Genomic DNA, 25,335 nt, shown 5'->3' on the forward strand with positions numbered 1-25,335 from the left:
CCAAGGCCAATAACATGACCACTTTCCACGTGAGATATTTCAGATCCACAGTTTTAAGTGGTTCAAACCAATGTGATTTTAGGAAATTCAACACCACATTGAGATCCCAAGGTGCCACGGGAGGCACAAAAGGGGGCTGAATATGAAGCACTCCCTTTACAAAAGTCTGAACTTCAGGCAGTGAAGCCAGTTCTTTCTGGAAGAAAATCGACAGGGCCGAAATCTGGACTTTAATGGAACCCAATTTTAGGCCCATAATCACTCCCGACTGTAGGAAGTGTAGAAAGCGACCCAGCTGAAATTCCTCTGTTGGGGCCTTCTGAGCCTCACACCACGCAACATATCTTCGCCAAATATGGTGATAATGGTTCGCGGTTACTTCTTTCCTGGCTTTTATTAGCGTAGGAATGACTTCCTCCGGAATGCCCTTTTCCTTTAGGATCCGGAATTCAACCGCCATGCCGTCAAACGCAGCCGCGGTAAGTCTTGGAACAGACAGGGCTCCTGCTGCAGCAGATCCTGTCTGAGCGGTAGAGGCCATGGGTCCTCTGATATCATTTCCTGAAGTTCCGGGTACCAAGCCCTTCTTGGCCAATCTGGAACCACGAGTATCGTTCTTACTCCTCGCCTTCTTATTATTCTCAGTACCTTTGGTATGAGAGGCAGAGGAGGGAACACATAAACCGACTGGTACACCCACGGTGTCACTAGAGCGTCCACAGCTATCGCCTGAGGGTCCCTTGACCTGGCGCAATATCTCTTTAGTTTTTTGTTGAGGCGGGACGCCATCATGTCCACCTGTGGCCTTTCCCAACGGTTTACCAACAGTAGGAAGACTTCTGGATGAAGTCCCCACTCTCCCGGGTGTAGGTCGTGTCTGCTGAGGAAGTCTGCTTCCCAGTTGTCCACTCCCAGAATGAACACTGCTGACAGTGCTAGTACATGATTTTCCGCCCATCGGAGAATCCTTGTGGCTTCTGCCATTGCCATCCTGCTTCTTGTGCCGCCCTTTCGGTTCACATGGGCGACTGCCGTGATGTTGTCTGACTGGATCAGTACCGGCTGGTTTTGAAGCAGGGGTCTTGCCTGACTTAGGGCATTGTAAATGGCCCTTAGTTCCAGAATATTTATATGTAGGGAAGTCTCCTGACTTGACCATAGTCCTTGAAAGTTTCTTCCCTGTGTGACTGCTCCCCAGCCTCGAAGGCTGGCATCCGTGGTCACCAGGACCCAGTCCTGTATGCCGAATCTGCGGCCCTCTAGAAGGTGAGTACCTTGCAGCCACCATAGGAGAGACACCCTGGCCCTGGGGGACAGTGTTATTTTCTGATGTATTTGTAGATGGGACCCGGACCACTTGTCCAGAAGGTCCCATTGAAACGTCCTCGCATGGAACCTGCCGAAGGGAATGGCCTCGTAGGCTGCCACCATTTTCCCCATAACTCGAGTGCATTGATGAACTGACACTCTTTTTGGCTTTAGCAGGTCTCTGACCATGTTCTGGAGGTCCTGGGCTTTTTCCAACGGGAGAAAAACCTTCTTTCGTTCCGTGTCTAGTATCATGCCTAGGAACGATAGTCGAGTTGTTGGAACCAACTGTGACTTTGGCAGATTGAGAATCCAACCATGTTGCTGGAGCACTCTCAGAGAGAGTGACACGTTCTTCAGTAATTGATCTTTTGATCTCGCCTTTATCAGGAGATCGTCCAAGTATGGGATAATTGTGACTCCATGCCTGCGCAGGATCACCATCATTTCCGCCATTATCTTGGTGAAAATCTTCGGGGCCGTTGAAAGTCCAAACGGCAACGTCTGAAACTGGAAATGACAATCCTGTACCGTGAATCTCAGGTACTCCTGATGAGCGGGATATATGGGGACATGAAGGTATGCATCCTTTATGTCCAGTGACACCATAAAATCCCCCCTTCCAGGCTGGCTATTACAGCTCGGAGTGATTCCATCTTGAATTTGAAACGTTTCAAGTACAGATTTAGGGCTTTTAGATTTAAAATGGGCCTGACCGAACCATCCGGCTTCGGGACCACAAAGAGTGTCGAATAGTACACTTTTCCCTGTTGGCTCAGGGGAACCCCGATAATCACTTGCTGTTGACACAGAGTTTGAATTGCCGCTAACAATACTTCCCACTCTGGGGTAGAAGCTGGTAAGGCAGACTTGAAAAATCGGCGTGGGGGCACCTCTTCGAATTCCGGCTTGTAGCCATGGGAAACTCTCTCCATCGCCCAAGGATCTACCTCTGACCGAACCCAGACCTGGCTGAAGAGTCGAAGGCGTGCCCCCACCGGTGCGGACTCCCGCAGGGGAGCCCCGGCGTCATGCGGTGGATTTTGTAGAAGCCGGGGAGGACTTCTGTTAATGGGAACCCGCCGCGGCAGGTGTTCTTTTCCCTCTAACCTTACCTCTGGCAAGGAAGGAGGAGCCCCGACCTCTTCTGGGATTTTGCGACCGAAAGGACTGCATCTGATACTGTGGAGTTTTCTTTTGCTGTTGGGGTACAAAAGGTAAAAAGGTAGATTTACCTGCGGTAGCTGTGGAAACCAGGTCCGCGAGCCCATTCCCAAACAACACATAACCCTTCTAGGGTAAAACCTCCATATGCTTTTTTGAATCCGCATCACCCATCCATTGGCGGGTCCATAAGGATCGTCTCGCTGAAATAGCCATGGCATTGGCTCTGGAACCCAACAATCCAATGTCTCTTTGAGCGTCTCTCATATATAAAGCTGCGTCTTTAATATGTGCTAAAGTTAGCAAAATAGTATCCCTATCTAGGGTATCAAGGTCAGCTGACAGGGTATCTGTCCAAGCTGCAACTGCACTACATACCCATGCCGACGCAATTGCCAGTCTAAGTAAAGTACCAGTATGTGTATAAATAGACTTTAATGTAGTCTCCTGCCTGCGGTCCGCAGGGTCCTTGAGGGCCGCTGTATCTGGAGACGGCAGTGCCACCTTCTTGGACAGGCGTGTTAGAGCCTTGTCCACTATGGGAGAGGATTCCCAACGTGCCCTGTCCTGTGTAGGGAAAGGGTACGCCATAAGAACCCTTTTGAGAATCTGCAGTCTCTTATCTGGAGATTCCCAAGCTTTTTCAAATAACTCATTAAGTTCATGAGATGGAGGAAAGTTTACCACAGGTTTCTTTTCCTTATACATGCGCACCCTCGTGTCGTGAACAGAGGGGTCGTCTGTGATATGCAAAACATCTTTTATTGCAATAATCATATACTGAATAGTTTTTGCCACCCTAGGGGGCAATCTAGCATCATCATAGTCGACACTGGAATCAGAGTCCGTGTCAGGACCCGTGTCCACAATTTGTGACAAGGGACGCTTTTGAGACCCTGACGGGCCCTGTGAGTCGGTCCAATCCGTGGATTGACCCCCTGATGTTTCCCTGGATTCTTCTTTGTCTAGCCTCTTATGCAATGATGCTACACTTGCATTTAACATATGCCACATATCCATCCATTCCTGAGTCGGCACTACCGACAGGGACACACCACTCATCTCCTCCATCTCCTCCTTTGATAAGCCTTCCGCTTCAGACATGCCGACACGCACGTACCCCTCCCCCCCCCCCCCCCACACACACAGGGATATAACTATACAGGGACAATTCCCCAACCAGGCCCTTTGGAGAGACAGAGAGAGTATGCCAGCACACACCCAGCGCCAAACTGACACTGGAAAACCCAGATAGCGCTTTTAATAAGATTTTACTCACCGGTAAATCTATTTCTCGTAGTCCGTAGTGGATGCTGGGGACTCCGTAAGGACCATGGGGAATAGACGGGCTCCGCAGGAGACTGGGCACTCTATAAGAAAGATTTGGTACTATCTGGTGTGCACTGGCTCCTCCCTCTATGCCCCTCCTCCAGACCTCAGTTAGGATACTGTGCCCGGAAGAGCTGACACAATAAGGAAAGATTTTTGAATCCCGGGTAAGACTCTTACCAGCCACACCAATCACACCGTATAACTCGTGATACTATACCCAGTTAACAGTATGAAATATAACTGAGCCTCTCAACAGATGGCTCAACAACAACCCTTTAGTTAGGCAATAACTATATACAAGTATTGCAGACAATCCGCACTTGGGATGGGCGCCCAGCATCCACTACGGACTACGAGAAATAGATTTACCGGTGAGTAAAATCTTATTTTCTCTAACGTCCTAGTGGATGCTGGGGACTCCGTAAGGACCATGGGGATTATACCAAAGCTCCCAAACAGGCGGGAGAGTGCGGATGACTCTGCAGCACCGAATGAGAGAACTCAAGGTCCTCCTCAGCCAGGGTATCAAATTTGTAGAATTTTGCAAACGTGTTTGCCCCTGACCAAGTAGCAGCTCGGCAAAGTTGTAAAGCCGAGACCCCTCGGGCAGCCGCCCAAGATGAGCCCACCTTCCGCGTGGAATGGGCTTTTACAGATTTAGGCTGCGGTAAGCCTACCGCAGAATGCGCCAGCTGAATAGTGCTACAAATCCAGCGCGCAATAGACTGCTTAGAAGCAGGAGCACCTATCTTGTTGGGTGCGTACAAGACAAAAAGCGAGTCAGTCTTTCTGACTCCAGCCGTCCTGGAAACATAAAGTTTCAGGGCCCTGACTACATCCAGTAACTTGGAATCCTCCAAGTCCCCAGTAGCCGCAGGCACCACAATAGGTTGGTTCAAGTGAAAAGCAGATACCACCTTAGGGAGAAACTGAGGACGAGTCCTCAATTCTGCCCTATCCATATGAAAAATCAGATAAGGGCTTTTACAAGACAAAGCCGCCAATTCTGACACACGCCTGTCCGAAGCCAAGGCCAATAACATGACCACTTTCCACGTGAGATATTTCAGATCCACAGTTTTAAGTGGTTCAAACCAATGTGATTTTAGGAAATTCAACACCACATTGAGATCCCAAGGTGCCACGGGAGGCACAAAAGGGGGCTGAATATGAAGCACTCCCTTTACAAAAGTCTGAACTTCAGGCAGTGAAGCCAGTTCTTTCTGGAAGAAAATCGACAGGGCCGAAATCTGGACTTTAATGGAACCCAATTTTAGGCCCATAATCACTCCCGACTGTAGGAAGTGTAGAAAGCGACCCAGCTGAAATTCCTCTGTTGGGGCCTTCTGAGCCTCACACCACGCAACATATCTTCGCCAAATATGGTGATAATGGTTCGCGGTTACTTCTTTCCTGGCTTTTATTAGCGTAGGAATGACTTCCTCCGGAATGCCCTTTTCCTTTAGGATCCGGAATTCAACCGCCATGCCGTCAAACGCAGCCGCGGTAAGTCTTGGAACAGACAGGGCCCCTGCTGCAGCAGATCCTGTCTGAGCGGTAGAGGCCATGATATCATTTCCTGAAGTTCCGGGTACCAAGCCCTTCTTGGCCAATCTGGAACCACGAGTATCGTTCTTACTCCTCGCCTTCTTATTATTCTCAGTACCTTTGGTATGAGAGGCAGAGGAGGGAACACATAAACCGACTGGTACACCCACGGTGTCACTAGAGCGTCCACAGCTATCGCCTGAGGGTCCCTTGACCTGGCGCAATATCTCTTTAGTTTTTTGTTGAGGCGGGACGCCATCATGTCCACCTGTGGCCTTTCCCAACGGTTTACCAACAGTAGGAAGACTTCTGGATGAAGTCCCCACTCTCCCGGGTGTAGGTCGTGTCTGCTGAGGAAGTCTGCTTCCCAGTTGTCCACTCCCAGAATGAACACTGCTGACAGTGCTAGTACATGATTTTCCGCCCATCGGAGAATCCTTGTGGCTTCTGCCATTGCCATCCTGCTTCTTGTGCCGCCCTTTCGGTTCACATGGGCGACTGCCGTGATGTTGTCTGACTGGATCAGTACCGGCTGGTTTTGAAGCAGGGGTCTTGCCTGACTTAGGGCATTGTAAATGGCCCTTAGTTCCAGAATATTTATATGTAGGGAAGTCTCCTGACTTGACCATAGTCCTTGGAAGTTTCTTCCCTGTGTGACTGCTCCCCAGCCTCGAAGGCTGGCATCCGTGGTCACCAGGACCCAGTCCTGTATGCCGAATCTGCGGCCCTCTAGAAGATGAGCACTCTGCAGCCACCACAGTAGAGACACCCTGGTCCTTGGAGACAGGGTTATCATTTGATGCATCTGAAGATGCGATCCCGACCACTTGTCCAAGAGGTCCCACTGGAAGGTCCTCGCATGGAACCTGCCGAATGGAATTGCTTCGTATGAAGCCACCATTTTTCCCAGGACTCGTGTGCAACGATGCACCGATACCCGTTTTGGTTTTAGGAGGTCTCTGACTAGAGAGGACAGCTCCTTTGCTTTCTCCTGCGGGAGAAACACTTTTTTCTGTTCTGTGTCCAAAATCATCCCCAGGAACAGTAAGCGAGTGGAAGGAACCAGCTGTGACTTTGGAATGTTCAGAATCCAGCCATGCTGTTGTGGCACCTCCTGAGATAGTGCTACTCCGACCAGTAACTGCTCCCTGGACCTCGCCTTTATAAGGAGATCGTCCAAGTATGGGATAATTAAAACTTTCTTTTTTCGAAGGAGTATCATCATTTCTGCCATTACCTTGGTAAACACCCTCGGTGCCGTGGACAGTCCAAACGGTAGTGTCTGGAATTGGTAATGGCAATCCTGTACCACAAATCTGAGGTACTCCTGGTGAGGAAGGTAAATAGGGACATGCAGGTAAGCATCCTTGATGTCCAGGGATACCATGTAATCCCCCTCCTCCAGGCTTGCAATAACCGCCCTGAGCGATTCCATCTTGAACTTGAATTTTGTTATGTAAGTGTTCAAGGATTTCAAATTTAAAATGGGTCTCACCGAACCGTCTGGTTTCGGTACCACAAACAGTGTGGAATAGTAGCCCCGGCCTTGTTGAAGTAGGGGTACCTTGACTATCACCTGCTGGGAATACAGCTTGTGAATGGCCTCTAGCACAGCCTCCCTGCCCGATGGAGTCGTCGGTAAGGCTGATTTTAGGAAACGGCGGGGGGGCGGTGCCTCGAATTCCAGCTTGTACCCCTGAGATACTACTTGAAGGATCCAGGGATCCACCCGTGAGCGAGCCCACTGATCGCTGAAATTTTTGAGGCGGCCCCCCACCGTACCTGGCTCCGCCTGTGGAGCCCCACCGTCATGCGGCTGATTTGGAAGAAGCGGGGGAGGACTTTTGGTCCTGGGAACCGGCTGAGTGTTGCAGCTTTTTCCCCCTTCCTCTGCCTCTAGACAGAAAGGACCCGCCTTTTCCGCGCCTGTTTTTCTGGGGTCGAAAGGACTGTACTTGGTAATACGGTGCTTTCTTAGGCTGTGAGGGGACATGGGGCAAAAATGCAGATTTCCCAGCCGTTGCTGTGGAAACAAGGTCTGAGAGACCGTCCCCGAATAACTCCTCACCCTTATAAGGCAAAACTTCCATGTGCCTTTTAGAATCTGCATCTCCTGTCCACTGCCGAGTCCATAAGCCTCTCCTAGCAGAGATGGACAAAGCACTTATTCTAGATGCCAGCCGGCAGATCTCCCTCTGTGCATCTCTCATGTATAAGACCGAGTCTTTTATATGCTCTATGGTTAGCAATATAGTGTCTCTGTCTAGGGTGTCAATATTTTCCGACAGGGAATCTGACCAAGCAGCAGCGGCACTGTACATCCAGGCTGAGGCAATAGCTGGTCTCAGTATAACACCAGTGTGTGTGTAAATAGATTTTAGGATAGCCTCCTGCTTTCTATCAGCAGGTTCCTTTAGGGCGGCCGTATCCGGAGACGGTAGTGCCACCTTTTTAGACAAACGTGTGAGCGCCTTATCCACCCTAGGGGGAGTTTCCCAACGTGACCTATCCTCTGACGAGAAAGGGAACGCCATTAGTAATTTTTTTGAAATCACCAATTTTTTATCAGGGAAAGCCCACGCTTCTTCACACACCTCATTCAATTCCTCAGATGGGGGAAAAACTATAGGTAGTTTTTTCTCCCCAAACATAATACCCTTCTTTGAGGTACCCGGGTTTATATCAGTAAGGTGTAATACCTCTTTCATTGCCTCAATCATGCCACAAATGGCCCTAGTGGACATTAAATTTGACTCATCGTCTTCGACACTTGCATCAGTATCCGTGTCGACATCTGTGTCTGCCATCTGAGGTAGTGGTCGTTTCAGGGCCCCTGACGGCCTTTGAATCGTCTGGGCAGGCACGAGCTGAGAAGCCGGCTGTCCCGCATTTGGCATGTCGTCAAATTTTTTATGTAAGGAGTCGACACTTGCACGTAATTCCTTCCATAAATCCATCCACTCAGGTGTCTGCCTCGCAGGGGGTGATATCACATTAATAGGCATCTGCTCCTCCTCCACATAAGTCTCCTCATCAAACATGTCGACACAGCCGTACCGACACACCGCACACACACACAGGGAATGCTCTTACAAGGAGACAGGACCCCACAAAAGCCCTTTGGGGAGACAGAGAGAAAGTATGCCAGCACACACCAGAGCGCTATAATAATACAGGGACTAACTGAATTATGACCCTTTATAGCTGCTTATTATATTAAACTGCGCCCAAATTTAGTGCCCCCCTCTCTTTTTTACCCTTTCCGTAGTGTAGACTGCAGGGGAGAGTCAGGGAGCTTCCTTCCAGCGGAACTGTGAGGGAATAATGGCGCCAGTGTGATGAGGGAGAAGGCTCCGCCCCTTTTTCGGCGGCCTTTCTCCCGCTTTTTTCTGTAATCTGGCAGGGGTAATTACCACATATATAGCCTCTGGGACTATATATTGTGGTTATTTTTGCCAGCCAAGGTGATATTATTGCTACTCAGGGCGCCCCCCCCCAGCGCCCTGCACCCTCAGTGACCGGAGTGTGAAGTGTGTATGAGGAGCAATGGCGCACAGCTGCAGTGCTGTGCGCTACCTTGGTGAAGACTGATGTCTTCTGCCGCCGATTTTCCGGACCATCTTCATGCTTCTGGCTCTGTAAGGGGGACGGCGGTGCGGCTCCGGGAACGAACACCAAGGACGAGTCCTGCGGTCGATCCCTCTGGAGCTAATGGTGTCCAGTAGCCTAAGTAGCCCAAGCTAGCTGCAAGCAGGTAAGTTCGCTTCTTCTCCCCTTAGTCCCACGATGCAGTGAGCCTGTTGCCAGCAGGTCTCACTGTAAAATAAAAAACCTAATTTTAAACTTTCTTTCTAGCAGCTCAGGAGAGCTCCTAGTGTGCAACCAGCTCGGGCCGGGCACAGAAATCTAACTGAGGTCTGGAGGAGGGGCATAGAGGGAGGAGCCAGTGCACACCAGATAGTACCAAATCTTTCTTATAGAGTGCCCAGTCTCCTGCGGAGCCCGTCTATTCCCCATGGTCCTTACGGAGTCCCCAGCATCCACTAGGACGTTAGAGAAATATATAATACCAATGCTATTCACACTCACTGAGCTTGAAATGTGCCCCCCTCCTCTTATTTAAGCCCTCTGATGTGTTCAGCAGGGGAGAGTCCGGGTAGCCAGCGTTCTCTGCAGATTCTGTGGAGAAAATGGCGCTGGTTAGTGTTGAGGGATCAAGCTCCGCCCAGCAGCGGGCTTCGGTCCCACTTCAATTTCATAAAAATGGCGGGGGATCGTCTATTTGCTACCTCCACAGCCTAATATATATATTTGTGCCAAAAACGAGGTTTATTGCTGCCCAAGGCGCCCCCCCCTGCGCCCTGCACCCATCTGTGCCTGTGTGTGTTGTGTGGGAGCAATGGCGCGCAGCGTTACCGCTGCGTGCTTACCTCATGAAGATCTGAAGTCTTCTGCCGCCTTGAAGTCTTCTTTTCTTCTCATACTCACCCGGCTTCTATCTTCCGGCTCTGCGAGGAGGACGGCGGCGCGGCTCTGGGACGAACCCCAGGTGAGACCTGTGTTCCGACTCCCTCTGGAGCTAATGGTGTCCAGTAGCCTAAGAAGCAGATCCTATCATTTAAGTAGGTCTGCTTCTCTCTCCTCAGTCCCACGATGCAGGTGCAGTGCTCCCTGAAAATAAAAAACCTAACAAAATTCTTTTACACAGAAAACTCAGGAGAGCTCCCTGTAATGCACCCTATCTCCTCTGGGCACAAAATCTAACTGAGGTCTGGAGGAGGGGCATAGAGGGAGGAGCTAGTGCACACCCATACTTAAAGTTCTTTATAGGTGCCCAATGCTCCTGCGGAGCCCGTCTATACCCCATGGTCCTTACAGAGTCCCCAGCATCCTCTAGGACGTAAGAGAAACCCTTTTTCTACCTTTTCGTGCTGGAGCTCTCTGGCCTGAGAGATTCCAACCTGTAATTTAACCTCGTAAGTAGAACTCTTTGGTTGTTTTTTTTTTTTTTTTTTTTTTAAACAGGGACAGCAGGACAAAGTCCTGAACCTGACGCAACTCTGGTATGGCGTCGCGTACTACCTCCCCTTCCAGAGGGTAATCGGTAAGATCTATTTGAAAATTAGTAAGGGGAAACATCTGTAAACTCCAGTATGACCCCCTTTGGATTATATTATTAACTCCCAGGTTCAAGTCCATTCCCAGACTGACGGAACAGTATTAGACGAGTTGCCACCTGTGTGTGCTCAAGCCAGAAAGACCCCGCGACTTGCGGTGGACATGGTAGAAACAGAAGACAATATCCGCTTCTGCGAACCTAACAAGGCTGCAGAGCTCTTACCTTTTCACCTTCCACTATCTGCACAGAAAGGGAAAAAAGAACGGTATCGAACCGGTTAAAATGACTGCATCCCACAAAAGAATTTGTCACCAACCGTTGTGAGCGAATCTAACTCACGAAGGTAGACTTACCAATGGTACTCACCGAGAGTAACTTAACTGAGGCATCCCCAAACTGCGGTACACCGTCACAGGGAAAAACTCCAGTATCTCTCGGAGTCAGCCTCAGCATTCCCCCGGCCACACCTACTGCATACGCACGGCAGCCTGCCTCAATGTTATAGAGAAGAACCAACATAAGAGACATCCCCTCTCTCTTTAGGGTAAAACTATCGGATGCCTTTCCAAACACTTCCCCATGCGCATGTAATGCAAATAACTTCAAAACATAGAAATAAAATATCACTTAGCTTCCTGTATACGATCCTTTATGACAGGGCCCCGTGTCGACCAGGAGTTGACTTTCACAGTATTCTATCCGCGGAGGGAAAAGAATAAACACTCGGACTCCTCGTGAGGATCTGAGACCAAGACGTCACGGCCGACCTAGAGATTTATCAACAGAGCGACCAGCACATGAGAAGGAATACTTTTTACTTCAGCATTCATTAGAAATCGTAATATGAATATACATCTTGTAATACACATATACACACACATATCCTATATATATATATATATATATATATATATATATATATATATAGATATATAGATATATAGATATATATAGATATATATATATATAGATATATATATATATATATATATATATAGATATATATATATATAGATATATATATATATATATATATATATATAGATATATATATATAATATATAGATATATATATATATCATACATATAAGCAGCTTGTCCGGAACCGCCAGGTCCCTAGTGACATTAATGTGTTCTGAATGTGTATGACCATGTACTGAATGCCCCAGTTGTGGATCTAACCAGGAAACCTTATGGTTGACAGAAAAGCCATTATTCGTCGACAACAGGGAGTAGTAACCAGGCAAAAAACATTCTTGCGACCATGAGGGGTCATAGGGAAGTATACATATATAATTTCTAATATCACTTCCACACAAATACCACCATGTCTGTGCTCGAGCTACAGGTCCATGGAACCGTACCATGCATATACATATAAATATAAAGGTATAAGTTAGTTACAGCATGTTAATTTACACCCAGTAATAACAGTTGGTGCCGACAGGATCACCCACATACTACTGTGTCTCCCATACAGTGTTTACTTTTGAAAAGCATACAACTACCAACCTGCTGACACAGCATCTACTGAATCAAGTATCAACAGAGATTCCCATAGCTGTTTGCGACAGAGCACTCACACATGTCGACACATGTGCACTAAAAAGCTATAGTGGGTATATCTGATAGGGAAAACACAGACATATATGCACAACTCAATGATTACATGCCCATTATCTAAGACAGTGCTATATTGCCTTCTATATTGCACTAAATCACTGTACCCCCCTGCGTTTACACAGTGTAAACATTGCTTTGGCGGGGACCGTAGAGAAAATGGCGTTGAATCATGTTGTGAGGGCTAAGCCCCGCCCCCTCTCGGCGCGCTTCAGCCCCGCTATTAATTTTGCGTTTATGCTGGCAGGGGTCCGTATACAGTGCCTATGCACTGTATACATGTTTAGCCAGGCTTAAAGGAGGTATATATTGCTGCCCAGGGCGCTCCCCCTGCACCCTTGTAGAGCTGTTGGTGTGTGGGAGTAGTGGCGCGCAGCGCGACCGCTGCGCGGTACCTCTGAGACTCGGAAGTCTTCTGCCGTCACTGAAGTCTTCTGTTCTTCTAATACTCACCCGGCTTCTTTCTTCTGGCTTCTGTAAGGGGTGTGACGGCGCGGCTCCGGGAAAAAGCAGCTAGGCGCACCAAGTGATCGAACCCTCTGGAGCTAATGGTGTCCAGTAGCCTAAGAAGTAGAGCCCTTAACTCAGAAGAAGTAGAAGTAGGTCTGACATCTCTCCCCTCAGTCCCACGAAGCAGAGAGCCTGTAGCCAGCAGGTCTCTCTGAAAATAAAAAACCTAACAAAGTCTTTTTGAGAAACTCAGTAGAGCTCCCCTAGTGTGTGTGCAGTCTCTCCTGGGCACAGAATCTAACTGAGATCTGGAGGAGGGGCATAGAGGGAGGAGCCAGTTCACATTCAAAGTCTTATAGTGTGCCCATGTCTCCTGCGGATCCCGTCTATACCCCATGGTCCTTACGGAGTCCCCAGCATCCTCTAGGACGTATGAGAAAGGGGAAGGATGTGAGTCATCTCTTAGGTATCTGAAACTTTTTATCAGGATTAACCCAGGTTTCTTCAGAGAATTTAACTCTTTTGATGCAGGAAAAGTAGCAGAGGATTTCTTTTATACATTAAAATAAGATACCTCCTCCTCCTCCTGTCACCTTATCAGGAATCTGCAGAATGTCTGTAATAGCTTCTATCAGAGCCTGTACCCCCCTGTGACAGAGCTGCCCACACACCTCACCATCCTTACGTCTGACACGTCGTCAGCAGTGTCAGCCTGCAGGATTTGAGCCAGTGTACGCTTTTGTGGATAAATGGAAGGGGTCTGAGGCGCTGGTGTGGTGCCTGAATCTCTATTCAGCAGGTCATCCACAGACTGTCTTAAGTATTGCGTCTTTTTCTCATTCTGGGATAATTTGTTAGAAATAGTCGAGATCATCCCTTTCAGTGAATCCAACCATGCTGGTTTGGACCCACTAGCCTAAGAAAGTGTACTATCCTGAGTACACTGTAGTGATACCCCGGAGAGAGAGAAAACACTCTGCCGTATATGAAACACACTCCTTTGACATTGTAAATGTGAAATCACACCCCACACAGGAAAAGGTTAAGCACAAGTAACCCACACAGAGCCCTGCTAGGGAGGCACAGAGTATGTTGGAGCCATCCACACAGCGCCCTTACTGCTAATTCCAAGTTCAGCTGGATCGCAGGCTAAGTACTCTGATAGGTGCTTAGTACACAAATAACGCTCTCCCCCTTGCTATGACCGCCTGGTACCGCAGAGGTAATCTAGAGTCCCTCCAGAGGAGCTGCGCTGCTCGGTCAGGCTGTCACTGTGGACCTGTAGAGTGAAAATGGCGCTGGTGAGCTGTTGGATCTGCTCTTAGTGAAGCACCGCCCACTTAATGGCGCGCAGTCTTCCCAGTTTTTTTAATACTGGCTGAAGTGTTTGGTGCTTAATACAGTGAACCATGGTCCCTGTAAGTGTATTGCCAGTGTGGGTACAGTTTTAGATGGCTCAGCTCACCCCCTCATAAGCGGTGCAGCCACGCTGTTCTGAGCCTGGAGACACAGCCTGCTCTCAGAGCCGAGCTCCGTACCCTCATGCCGCCATAATAACCGGTGACCCGCTAACCGGGATGCCGGCACAGTACTCACCACTCTTCTGTCTACTGGCTCTGTTGGGGGTGGCGGCGTGCTGTGGGAATGTACGGTCGCCGTGGTGGGGCTTGCGAATGTTTCCCTCAGGAGCTCAGTGTCCTGTCAGCGGGGAACGTGACCATTAACCCTATAGGAGGTTAGGCCATTCCCCCCCTAAGTCCCACAAAGCAGGCAGGCTGGTGCCAACCAGTCCTGCCTGAAAATAACAAACAGAAAAATAAATGCTGAAAACTCTTCAGGAGCTTCCATAAGCATGACCGGCTCCTCCGGGCACATTTTCTAAACTGGTAGTAGGGGCATAGAGGGAGGAGCCAGTCCACACTATCAAATTCTTAAAGTGCCCATGGCTCCTAGTAGACCAGCCTATACCCGATGGTACATAGGACATAAGAGAATTTTTTTTTTACAATGAGCAACATCACTATGTCACTGCATGTGTCAGTCACCTGTCTCCGTGGCTCTCTTGGCATAGTGGTATCGTTGATGGTTACTATGACCGTGGGTTACAGTTCGATGCCCGCAAAGGACACAATTGTATTGTATATCTGTATAAAAAGTAGCATCACCAGCTTTTTTTGAATTTTCCAAAACAAGTTCTGTCGTGCTTCGTATACAGACTCAGACATGCACACAGATTTAAGTCAAAATTAGAAAAAAAGATGTGGATGCTACTTTTTACACATACAGGTTGAGTATCCCTTATCCAAAATGCTTGGGACCAGAGGTATTTTGGATATCGGATTTTTCCGTATTTTGGAATAATTGCATATGAGATATCATGGCAATGGGACCTAACTCAGCACAGAATGCATTTATGTTTTATATGCACATTATACACACAGCCTGAAGGTAATTTTAGCCAATATTTTTTATAACTTTGTGCATTAAACAAAGTGTGTCTACATTCACACAATTCATTTATGTTTCATATACACCTTATATACACAGCCTGAAGGTCATTTAATACAATATTTTTAATAACTGTGTGTATGAAACAAAGTTTGTGTACACTGAGCCATCAGAAAACAAAAGTTTCACTATCTCACTCTCGCTCAAAAAAGTCCGTATTTCGGAACATTCCGTATTTCGGATATTTGGATATGGGATACTCAACCTGTATATACAAGTGTGGCTTTTGAAATTACTTGAGTTTTATCTTTACGAGACTGACTTTATTGTACTTCTTCCCAGGCGTCCCCATTGCTTTAATATGCAGCCTTTCCCACCCCCAATAGCACCCCTCGTGAGACTTGTGATTTCACGGACTGGGTGTACTGCTCAGTAAATGACAGCATGAATCATTCAGTTACATACAGTAGTGTACTGGCAGTGTTGTGTTAGTCATTTACTAAGCAGTAAAATTCGGCTATTCTACTCCACATAAACACAAATTACATTTTTCATCATAGTGTTTCTAGTTTATAATTCACTTGAGAACATTATAAAGTAATTTTCTACCTCATCTCTATCATCATGTCCTCCAGCTTCTGAGAGGTGTCTTTACTGTAGCATCGAATATAGAACTCACTGGGAGAAATTATATTCTCCACAAAGACCCCAATTACGAAGCCACGTTTCATGTGAGATAAACAACGAAGCTTCTGCTTTCTGACAGCATCAGGTGGGATCTCTTGCTGGGAGACAGGTAACTGCACATCCAGGGGTCTCCACTGAAAGAGCAGAATAACAAAGCATGAAAAGCATTGTGTTAAGCTCAGAACATTTACAAGTCAGTTATTTTATTTCGATATCCATATGCCTCTTCCTTTTGGCCTGTATTTGATATAATTAAATTGCTGTGCTTAATAAGCGCAGGGTAAGAGATCTGGGCTGTAAATTACTGCTCAAAATTCCACTGATGTTGCAAAATATCATTACAGTGTTTCCTGGTCACCCAATCAATGTATGTAGGAAATAAATTAGAGACATACACACTTCTGCCTTGGTAACCGTAAAACCAGTGACCTCGCTAGGTAAGTCAAAGACCTATCCAGCTTGGAACTCGCTGGAAATTTCTCTGTACTGTATTAGAGGTTTTGTGAGCTGCGAGTTATACCCCTTACAGACATACTGTACAGCAAAACTCCAGGTTTTTACACATGAATACACATCGACCCAGGATTTTGCTGTGTGTGGACCCAAACAACCAGGGTTAAATCCTGGGTTCAGGGATCCTGAACTGTACCAGGGTCAGACTGAGACCCGGGAATTTCCTGAGTTGATAGACCTGGGTATTTCCCAGATCTTTTGTCTGAAAGGGGTATCAGAAAGGGCAGAGAGGAGAAAAGTAGAAAACAGTTGAGGGTAAATAGCCCTGGGGCATCAAGATATAGGGGAAAACAGTCAAACAGGGTCATGTGTCACTATAGGTGGTCAAGTATCCATTTTATTAACCCCTATATATGCGCACACAATATGGTGTGTTGTCTTAGAGGTCATAATAAAGCAATCCTGTATTATTCACTTAATACGAAGAGATACATATTTCCACAGGCTACCAAAAGACAGCGGTATGGCTAGCGAAAAAATTGCTTCAGTGCACAAAGCAGTTAAGTAATTTTGGTTTAATCCACAACAAGTAAAATGCTGAAAATATAATAAAAACACATAATATCATCAAAAATGCTAGGGAAACCGATATATGCAGTGTTTCTACATCAATTAACTCTCTTGTGCTTGATACATGGTCTGTTACACATTTATTAACAATTCAAATGTGAGTTAACAGGTTTCAAGCATGAATAGTGAAAATTTTGCAACATATATAACTAGTGCAAAAGAGTGAAGGGGTGTGATTTATCAGTGTTTACTACAAAACAATTTAAATCTCTCTCTTCTCTTTTTTATATATATATATATATATATATATATATATATATATATATATATCTCTACCTATATCTGGGAATTCTTTGCTTAGAAAATGAAAGTGCAGATGGCTGGGGTGTGGTCCTAGCAACTTGGAGCCATGACAACACAAATTTGTACTGGACTCCTACAGCATAGAGTCCAAGCACTTCTACTACAGGAAGCAACTTCAGTGTTCAAAAATCTTCACAAGAATTTAAGAAAAAACAATTGCAAAAAACAGTAACCAAACCCTAAGGAAATACTAGTTGTTCAATTGCAAAAAACAGTAACCAAACCCTAAGGAAAAACTAGTTGTTATGTAGTAACTGAGGAATATGTATGTGAATATTGCCCATAGATTGCATTTTGACGTGTGAAATGTTACAGTTCAATTGAAATACATTGAAGACTAGTGAGTTTATGATTTTGATTGTGCTTAAAAAAAATGAATGATTCAATTCTGCTAATACATACAGTAGATGCTTTTGTTTTCTAAGCAGTAAGGGCCACAAAATAGGATTTTGGTACTAGATAATTACTTTTCTTTGAATCCACAGGGGCACTGGAGTACTCTTGGGATATGGACGGGGCGTTAGCAGGGATAGGCACATTTAAATATTTAAATTAGTAACCCTCCACCCCCTCCATACTCCCAAGGTACCTCAGTGTTTTTACTCAGCCGACCAGGAGCGACAGAGTATGAACAATGGAGAATTACATATAACATTATAACATAACAGACAACGATAAAGTTGACACATAACGGACAACCAGAAAGTTAACACGACAATAGATAACAATCACCTTAACAATTGAACAAGTCGGTGATAATGTGTTACCATAAGATCTACTGAACTTACAAGATAGGTGAAAACCACTTTGGGCGGGCATCCAGTGACCCCTGTGGATTCAAAGAAAAGGTTTTATCTGATAAGTACCAAAATACTATTTTCTTTTTCATTCACTAGGAATCACTGGAGTACTCTTGGGACGTACCAAAGTTTCCCCCTTGGGCGGGGGACCATGTAGTCCCACCGCAAAGTTGCGTCGTAGAAGCTCCACGACCTGCTGCCCATGAAGTTCCCACAGAACGCGTGGAATGAGCTGAAACGGATGTAGGCGGTTGTAACCTAGCAGGAAGGTAAAGCTTGACGAATGGTCAGCTTAACCCATCTGGCCAAGGTCTGCTTGGAAGCTGGCCAACCAATCTTGACTGCATCATAGAGAACAAACAATGTATCTGTTTTACGCACTATTGATGTTCGGGCTACATAAACGCGGAGTGCGCGTACCACATCCAAAGTAAGTGGAGTTCCTGCACCTTCTGAGAACACAGGAACTATGATTGGTTGATGTGTAAAAAAGATACCACCTTTGGTAGGAAAGCGAGATTCACCCGAAATTCCGCTCTGTCATCATGATACACAAAATACGGTGGCTTGCATGACAATGCACCCAATTCTGAAACACGTCTTGCTGAAGCTAAGGGTAGTAGAAAAACTGTTTTCCAAGTTAGAAACTTAACATCCACTTGCTGTAAGGGTTCAAAAAGTGAAGACTGTAAAAATCTAAAACCAGATTCAAGTCCCATGGCGCTGTAGGTGGTATAAATGGAGGTTGAACTCTGAGGACACCTTGCAGGAAAGTGCGAACTGTTGGCAAAAGGGCCAAATGCCTTTGAAAGAAAATTGACAATGCAAAGACCTGCACTTTTAGTGTAGATAAACGTAGTCCTACATCTAACCCCGCCTGTAAAAATAGCAAAAGACGGGATAACTTGAAAGATGTCGGAAACTTCGGAACTTCATACCACCCTATATAAGCTCCCCAAATCCTGTGATAATGAGCTGATGTAACTGGCTTCCTAGCACGTAAAATGGTTGGAATAACAGACTCTGGAATGCCCTCTCGTCTTGAGAGTGGTTTCAACAGCCACCCCGTCAAACGCAGCCGAGCTAAATCGTGGTAAAGGAATGGACCGTGTTGTAGCAGGTCTGGACGTAGCGCCGACAGATCGTCTGCGAGTAGACCGCGGAGATCCGAGAACCACGCTCTCCAAGGCCAATGAGGCACCACTAGTATGAAGGTCGTGGATTCTCTCTTGATCCGCTTTAGCAACCAAGGCAGCAGCGGAAACAGATACACTAGGCTGTACGGCCACGCGATTGTGAGAGCATCCACTGCCTTTGGATCTCTTGTTCTGGACACATACGGTGGTGTTTGATGATTTTGACGAGATGCCATTAGATCCACTCGTGGGTAACCCCACCACTGGACCAACATCTGGAATACCTCTAGATGTAAAGCCCATTCTCCTGGATGAAAATCCTGACGGCTGAGATAATCTATTTCCCAGTTGTCCACTCCTGGAATGAACACTGCTGACAATATCACTTGGTGATGCTCGGCTCAATTCAGGATTCGAGCAACTTCTCGCATGGCCATGCGACTTCGAGTCCATCCTTGTTTGTTGATGTATGCGACTGCTGCTGTATTGTCTGACTGAACCTGAACAGTCTGAGACTGGAGTATTTGAACTGCCTGACGCAGAGCATTGTAGATTGCCCTGAGTTTCAGGACATTTATTGGCAGTAATCTTTCTCGGTCTGACCAGAGACATTCAAATTGACGATGTAGAACCACTGCTCCCCAACCTCTGAGACTGGCGTCCGTTGTCAGTATTATACAATTCCAGACGAACCGTTTCACCGCGGTGAGATGCTGCATTTGGAGCCACCAGAGTAATGACACTCTGGCCATTGGAGACAACCGCACCCTCTGGTGAATTTGGAGATGAGAACCTGACCACTGTGCTATAAGATCTAGCTGAAAAGGACGTGAGTAAATTTTCCGAACTGGAGTGCTTCGAAAGATGCCACCAACTTTTCCAATAGTCGAATACACAAGTGCACCGAGACTGTCCGTGGTTTGTACACTAACTGTACGAGATGACGAATAGTTTGTGCTTTTTGTTCTAGCAGGTAAATTTCTTGATCCACCGTATCCAGAATCAATCCTAGGAATTGAATTCTCTGACACGGAACTAGGCTTGATTTCTTAAAGTTGACAATCCAACCGTGCTGAACTAGAACATTGTACGTTAGTAAGGCATTTTGAAGGAGTATGTGTGGAGACAGAGCCTTGAGGAGAAGGTCGTCTAAGTATGGAACTATTATCACTCCCAGGGATCTAAGATAAGCTATCATCACAGACATCACCTTTGTGAATACCCGAGGTGCTGTTGAGAGGCCAAACAGTAGTGCCTGAAATTGATAATGGTTCAGTTGCACTGCAAACCTTAAGTACGCCTGACGGGGGCCAAATTGGAATGTGTAAGTACGCATACTTGAGATCCAGCGAAATCATAAATTCCCGTGGCTCTAAACCTGTAATAACTGACCGCAGGGATTCCATCTTAAAGCTCGTGTTCACGCTAGGCAGTTTTAGCAGGGCGCCGCGCCCTGCCCGATTTTTTAAGGGCAAAACCCGCCCTGCCTTTTCATCAGCACCCTGCTAAAACTGTTGCCCGCTTCCTGCCCTCACAGCGCATGCTGAGAAAGCACATGGGGGAAGCCCAGCACCTCCGTAGGTGCTGGGCACGCCCCCAACAGTGACGCCGCCGGCCACCCACGCCCCCTTTTATTACCCGTGATGACCCCGCCCCCTATTTTGCAGGTCCGCGCCCTTTTTTCGACGCGCGCTAGTGCCCCTCTAGAACCGGCGCCCTGCCCAGCCCGGATTCCAGAGTGAACACTAGAATCTGTAGTAAGTCACGTACTGATTGAGCCCCTTTAGGTTCAATATCGGTCGGACCGAGCCGTCCGGCTTTGGTACTACAAATAGACTGGAATAATAACCTTGACCCTGTTGGTGAACTGGAACCTGGATCAAAACCGCTGAATCTACGAGCGACTGAATCGCGGTCTGCAGAACCACCTTTTTAACTTCCGACTCCGGGAGGCCTGTTTTGAAAAACCACATGGGTGGTAGACAATCGAACTCTATTTTGTAACCTGTGAACACTAAAACTTCGGATCCACCCATCTGTGGATGTCTGAAACCACGCCAAGTGAAACGTTTGAAGGTGTGCTCCCACAACTGAAGACCCGAGATGGGCCGGAAGCCCGTCATGCCACTGGCTTGTCTGCGGACTTTGTATCCTGACGACGGTTATTGGTATGTCGGAAACCACGTCTACTCCGTATGGTCGTTCCTCTAGCACATCCTCGAAAGGACAGAGGTTTAAAAGATTTAAATGCCGGTCCAGGGTATTTTCGTTTAGGAACTAGTGCAGGCAATGGCAGGAAAACAGATTTTCCCCCAGTAGCCTGCAAAATCCATTTGTCCAATTCAGGACCAAATATCATCTCGCCAGTGTAACGCAACACTTCTATTCCTCATTTTGACTCTGCCTCTGCTTGCCAAGAACGCAGCCAAAGCGCACGTCGTGCCGCAACTAGTGAAGCTGAAAGCAGAGAACAAACCTGGCAAAAGTCCATAGAAGACGTACCTAAATACTCCGCAGATTCACAGACGTGATCGGCAAGAAGAATAAGCCGGTCTAAGTGAAGATCCTGTTGTAGGCCCAACTTGAGCTGTGTTGCCCATGCAGCGACAGCCTTGTTAACCCAAACCCCAACCAAAGCAGGTCGAAGCAACACCCCTACTGCTGTATACATTGGCTTTAGCATAGCTTCTAGCTTACGCTCTGACGGGTCTTTAAGAGTCGTTGCAGCAGGGACGGGAATGGTTATATTTTTTTTTGAAAGTTGAAGGATCAGGGTAGAGGCTCATATTAGTATCCGTATGGACCAGACACACTGTGCAAGTGGCAGTTCCATCAGGTAACAACATACTCTTACAGACATCGCAGACAAGCTGCTTTTTTGCATTAGCCTTACTCATTATGTAGACAGACAGACAGTATACAGAGAAAATAGGATTTTGGTACTTACCAGGTAAATCCTTTTCTTTGAATCCATAGGGGGCACTGGAGTACTCTTGGGTTATGGACTGGGCGTAGCGGAAATGGCACATTTAAATATTTAAATTAGTAACTGGCCATCCCCTCCATAATCCCATAGAGCCTTCAGTATTTTTACTGGGCCGAACAGGAGTGATAGAGAGGATGAACCATAGAGAATTACATATAACATTATATGAACCTATAACATTATAATATAATGGTCAACCCTAAAGTTGACACATAACGGAACTGATAACAATCAGTTGATACCATACCATCAAATGCATTGGTGATAAAGTGTTACCATAAGATCCACAGACCTTACCACAAGACAGGTAAACTGCTCTGGGTGGGCATCCAGTGCCCCCTATGGATTCAAAGAAAAGGATTTACCTGGTAAGTACCAAAATCCTATTTTTTTTTTCATCCACTAGGGGTCACTGGAGTACTCTTGGGACGTACCAAAGTTTCCCCCTTGGGCGGGAGAGCAGTTTGGCACCTGTAACACTAGACGGCCAAAGCTAAATGCTGATGCCGGAAACGTAGCCAACCTGTAAAAGCGCACCAACATGCGCACTGATGGTCATGCACTGATGACCATGTAGCAGCTCGTCTACGCTGTTTCGTAGAAACTCCACGACCTGCTGCTCCTGACATTCCCAAAGAACGTATGGAATGGTCTGACACTGAAGTAGGCGGTTGACCCGCTTATGACGTTCACTAGAACGTTTGGAATGTCTGACCTTGATGTAGGCGTTGTAGCCTATTATGAAGCTAAGCCTGACGTATGACATAAGGACTGCTTGGTAGCTTGTAAAGCCATCTTCACTACATTATAGAGAACAATGTGTCTGTTCTACGTACAATTGTTTGGTTACATAAACGCGTAGTGCGCGTACCCCATTCAAAGTAACGTAAGTTCTCGAACATATTGATAACCAAGGAACTACATTAATTAGTTGATGCGTGACATTATACGATCTTTGACTGGAACACGGAATTTGTGCGAAATTCCGCCCTATGACCATAAAACACCAGATTTGGGCCCTTGACATGCAAGCCACCCTATGTTAAAACACGCCTTGCTGAGAGGCTAAGGCTAAGAGAAAAGTGTTTACCAATTGATAAACGTAACATCCACTTGCTGTAAGAATTCAACAAATGAAGACTGTAAATAAAAAATCTAAAACCAGATCACGTCCCCTGGTGCTGTAGGTGGTAACACCAGATCATGTCTCATGGTGCTTTAGGTGGTATAAATGGAGGTCGTCTGAGGACACCGTGCAGGAAAGTGTGTACAATCGGCAAAGGAGGCAAACACCTTTGCAGGTAAATGGACATGCAGAGACCTGCACCTTGAGTGTAGAATATAATCCTTCCCCAAACCCAGTCTGTAAAAATATTAAAAGACGGGATAACTTGAAAATGATGTTGGAAACTTCTGAGCGTCACACCAACCTATAGAGGCACGCTAAACCTTGTGATAATGAGCTGCCTTACTGGCTTCCCAGGCCCTAACATGGTTTGTATACCAGATTCTGGAATGCCCTCCGTACTTGAGAGCGCTTTGAACAGCCACCCCGTCAAACGCTGCCGTGCTAAAACGGGGTAAAAGAACTGACCCTAGTGGGACAGGTCCGGACTTGGCGAGAACGGTGAAGGATCGGCTGCGAGTAGTTCGCGGAGATCCAAGAATCATGGCCTCCGAGGCCAATGTGGCGCCACTAGTATGACTGTCATGGAGTCTTGTATGATCCACTTTAGTACCCGAGGAAGCAGCGTAACCGTTGTAACAGATTCACAACGCTGTACAGCCACGCGATCGTGAGAGCATCAGAGCATCTACAGCTGCTGCCTTCGGAGCCCTTGTACTGGACACATACTGGGATGGACACATACTTGGATTTTTTTTTATTTTTTTTTGCGAGATGCCAATAGATACCCCTGTGGGTAACTCCACCGCTGGACCAACATCTGGAACACGTAAGAATTCAATGCTCAGTGTCCTGGAATAAGCTGCCCTACAGCTGTTCACTTCCAGAATCAACATGGAGCAACTTGCCGCATGGTCATGCGACTTCGATTCCGTCCTTGATCGGTGATGTATGCGATCGCCGTTGTGTTGTCTGACCGCACTTGGACAGTCTGAGAACGGAGCATGTGGGCCGCTTGCCGCAGCGCGTTTGACCGAAATCTCCGTGATTTGTGAAATTAATCATTTTGGGACCCCAGGTCCCCAACCTCTGAGACTTGCGTTCATATTTAGAATTATCCAATTCCAGACACCGCACATTGTCCCTGCGGTAAAAATTATGTACTTGGAGCCACTAGAGTAGTGAAACTCTGGCCCTTAGAGACAACCGTACTATTTGATGAACTTGTAGGAGCGTGCAAGAACTTCCAGGTGAAAATGACCTGAGTGACTCCTTGCGAAAAAGAGTGCGTCGAAAGACGTCACCCTCCTTACCAATAGGCAAAAGGCCAAACGGATCAAGATTGTCCGTGGCTTGCGTACGAACTGTACGTGATGACGAACAGTTTGTGTGGTATGTTCAGGCAGGTAAATCCGTGCAACCACGGAATTATCCCTAAGCATGAGTCCGTTGTTACGGAATGAGGCTTGATCTCTCTAGGTTAACAATCTAACCGCGTTGAACGACACCCTTGTACGTTAGTAAGGGCCGCTGCATGACGAAGTTTTGAGACGGAGCTTTAATGAGCAGATCTGCCAACACTGAACTGTTATCACTTCCAGGGATGAGCTATCACGATAGCCATTACTTGTGACAACCATAGGCGCCCTACGAAGCCAAAACGGTAGCGCTTGAAAGCGAGAATGGTTTTTACTGCCAACTTTAGTAGGCCTGATGTGTCTAAGTACCCATTCTTGTTGAAAACCAGAAACACTGTGATTTTCAACCTGTAGTCACCAACTGCAGGTATTCATGAATGTAGTATAAGCGACGCCCTGATTGACCTGAAGGGTCAGTATCGGACTGACAGATTCTGCCAGCTTTGGAACTACCCCAAACTGGAATAATGTTGTTGACTGCAGTCAAAGTGCTCAATCTACTAGAGCTTGTATGGCGGTGTGCAGAACCGCATCTTATGACCCAGGCAGACCCGTCTTGCAAATTGCAATGGTGGAAAACAAGCAACCTTTGTCTGGTAAACTGCGAACCCAAAAATTGCGGATCCCCCAACTGTGGATGCCCACCACTGACGATCGGCGATGGCCTGGAACCTCATTCTGCCCTGGCTTTTCAGTGGCTTAGCTGTAAACGCCACTGAACCCTGGTTAAAGATGCGTGGAAATAGGTAGCAGCACTTTAACCGTATATTGACGACAATCAGATAGGTAAAGGTTATTGAAAACCAC

The 25,335-nt window shown here is 46.8% G+C and overlaps 1 protein-coding gene across 2 annotated transcripts in view; it reads right to left on the reverse strand.

Moving 5' to 3' along the window:
* TDRD5 (tudor domain containing 5) overlaps positions 1–25,335 on the reverse strand; it is a 602,913-nt gene that overhangs the window by 392,984 nt on the left and 184,594 nt on the right. For both annotated transcript variants that reach the window (XM_063939810.1, XM_063939811.1), the window contains exon 9: positions 15,599–15,810. In XM_063939810.1, the coding sequence (XP_063795880.1) occupies positions 15,599–15,810 (212 nt within the window). The remainder of the gene's footprint in view (positions 1–15,598; positions 15,811–25,335) is intronic.

The sequence above is a fragment of the Pseudophryne corroboree genome, chromosome 9 (genome assembly GCF_028390025.1).
Source record: "Pseudophryne corroboree isolate aPseCor3 chromosome 9, aPseCor3.hap2, whole genome shotgun sequence".
Lineage (NCBI taxonomy): Eukaryota > Metazoa > Chordata > Amphibia > Anura > Myobatrachidae > Pseudophryne > Pseudophryne corroboree.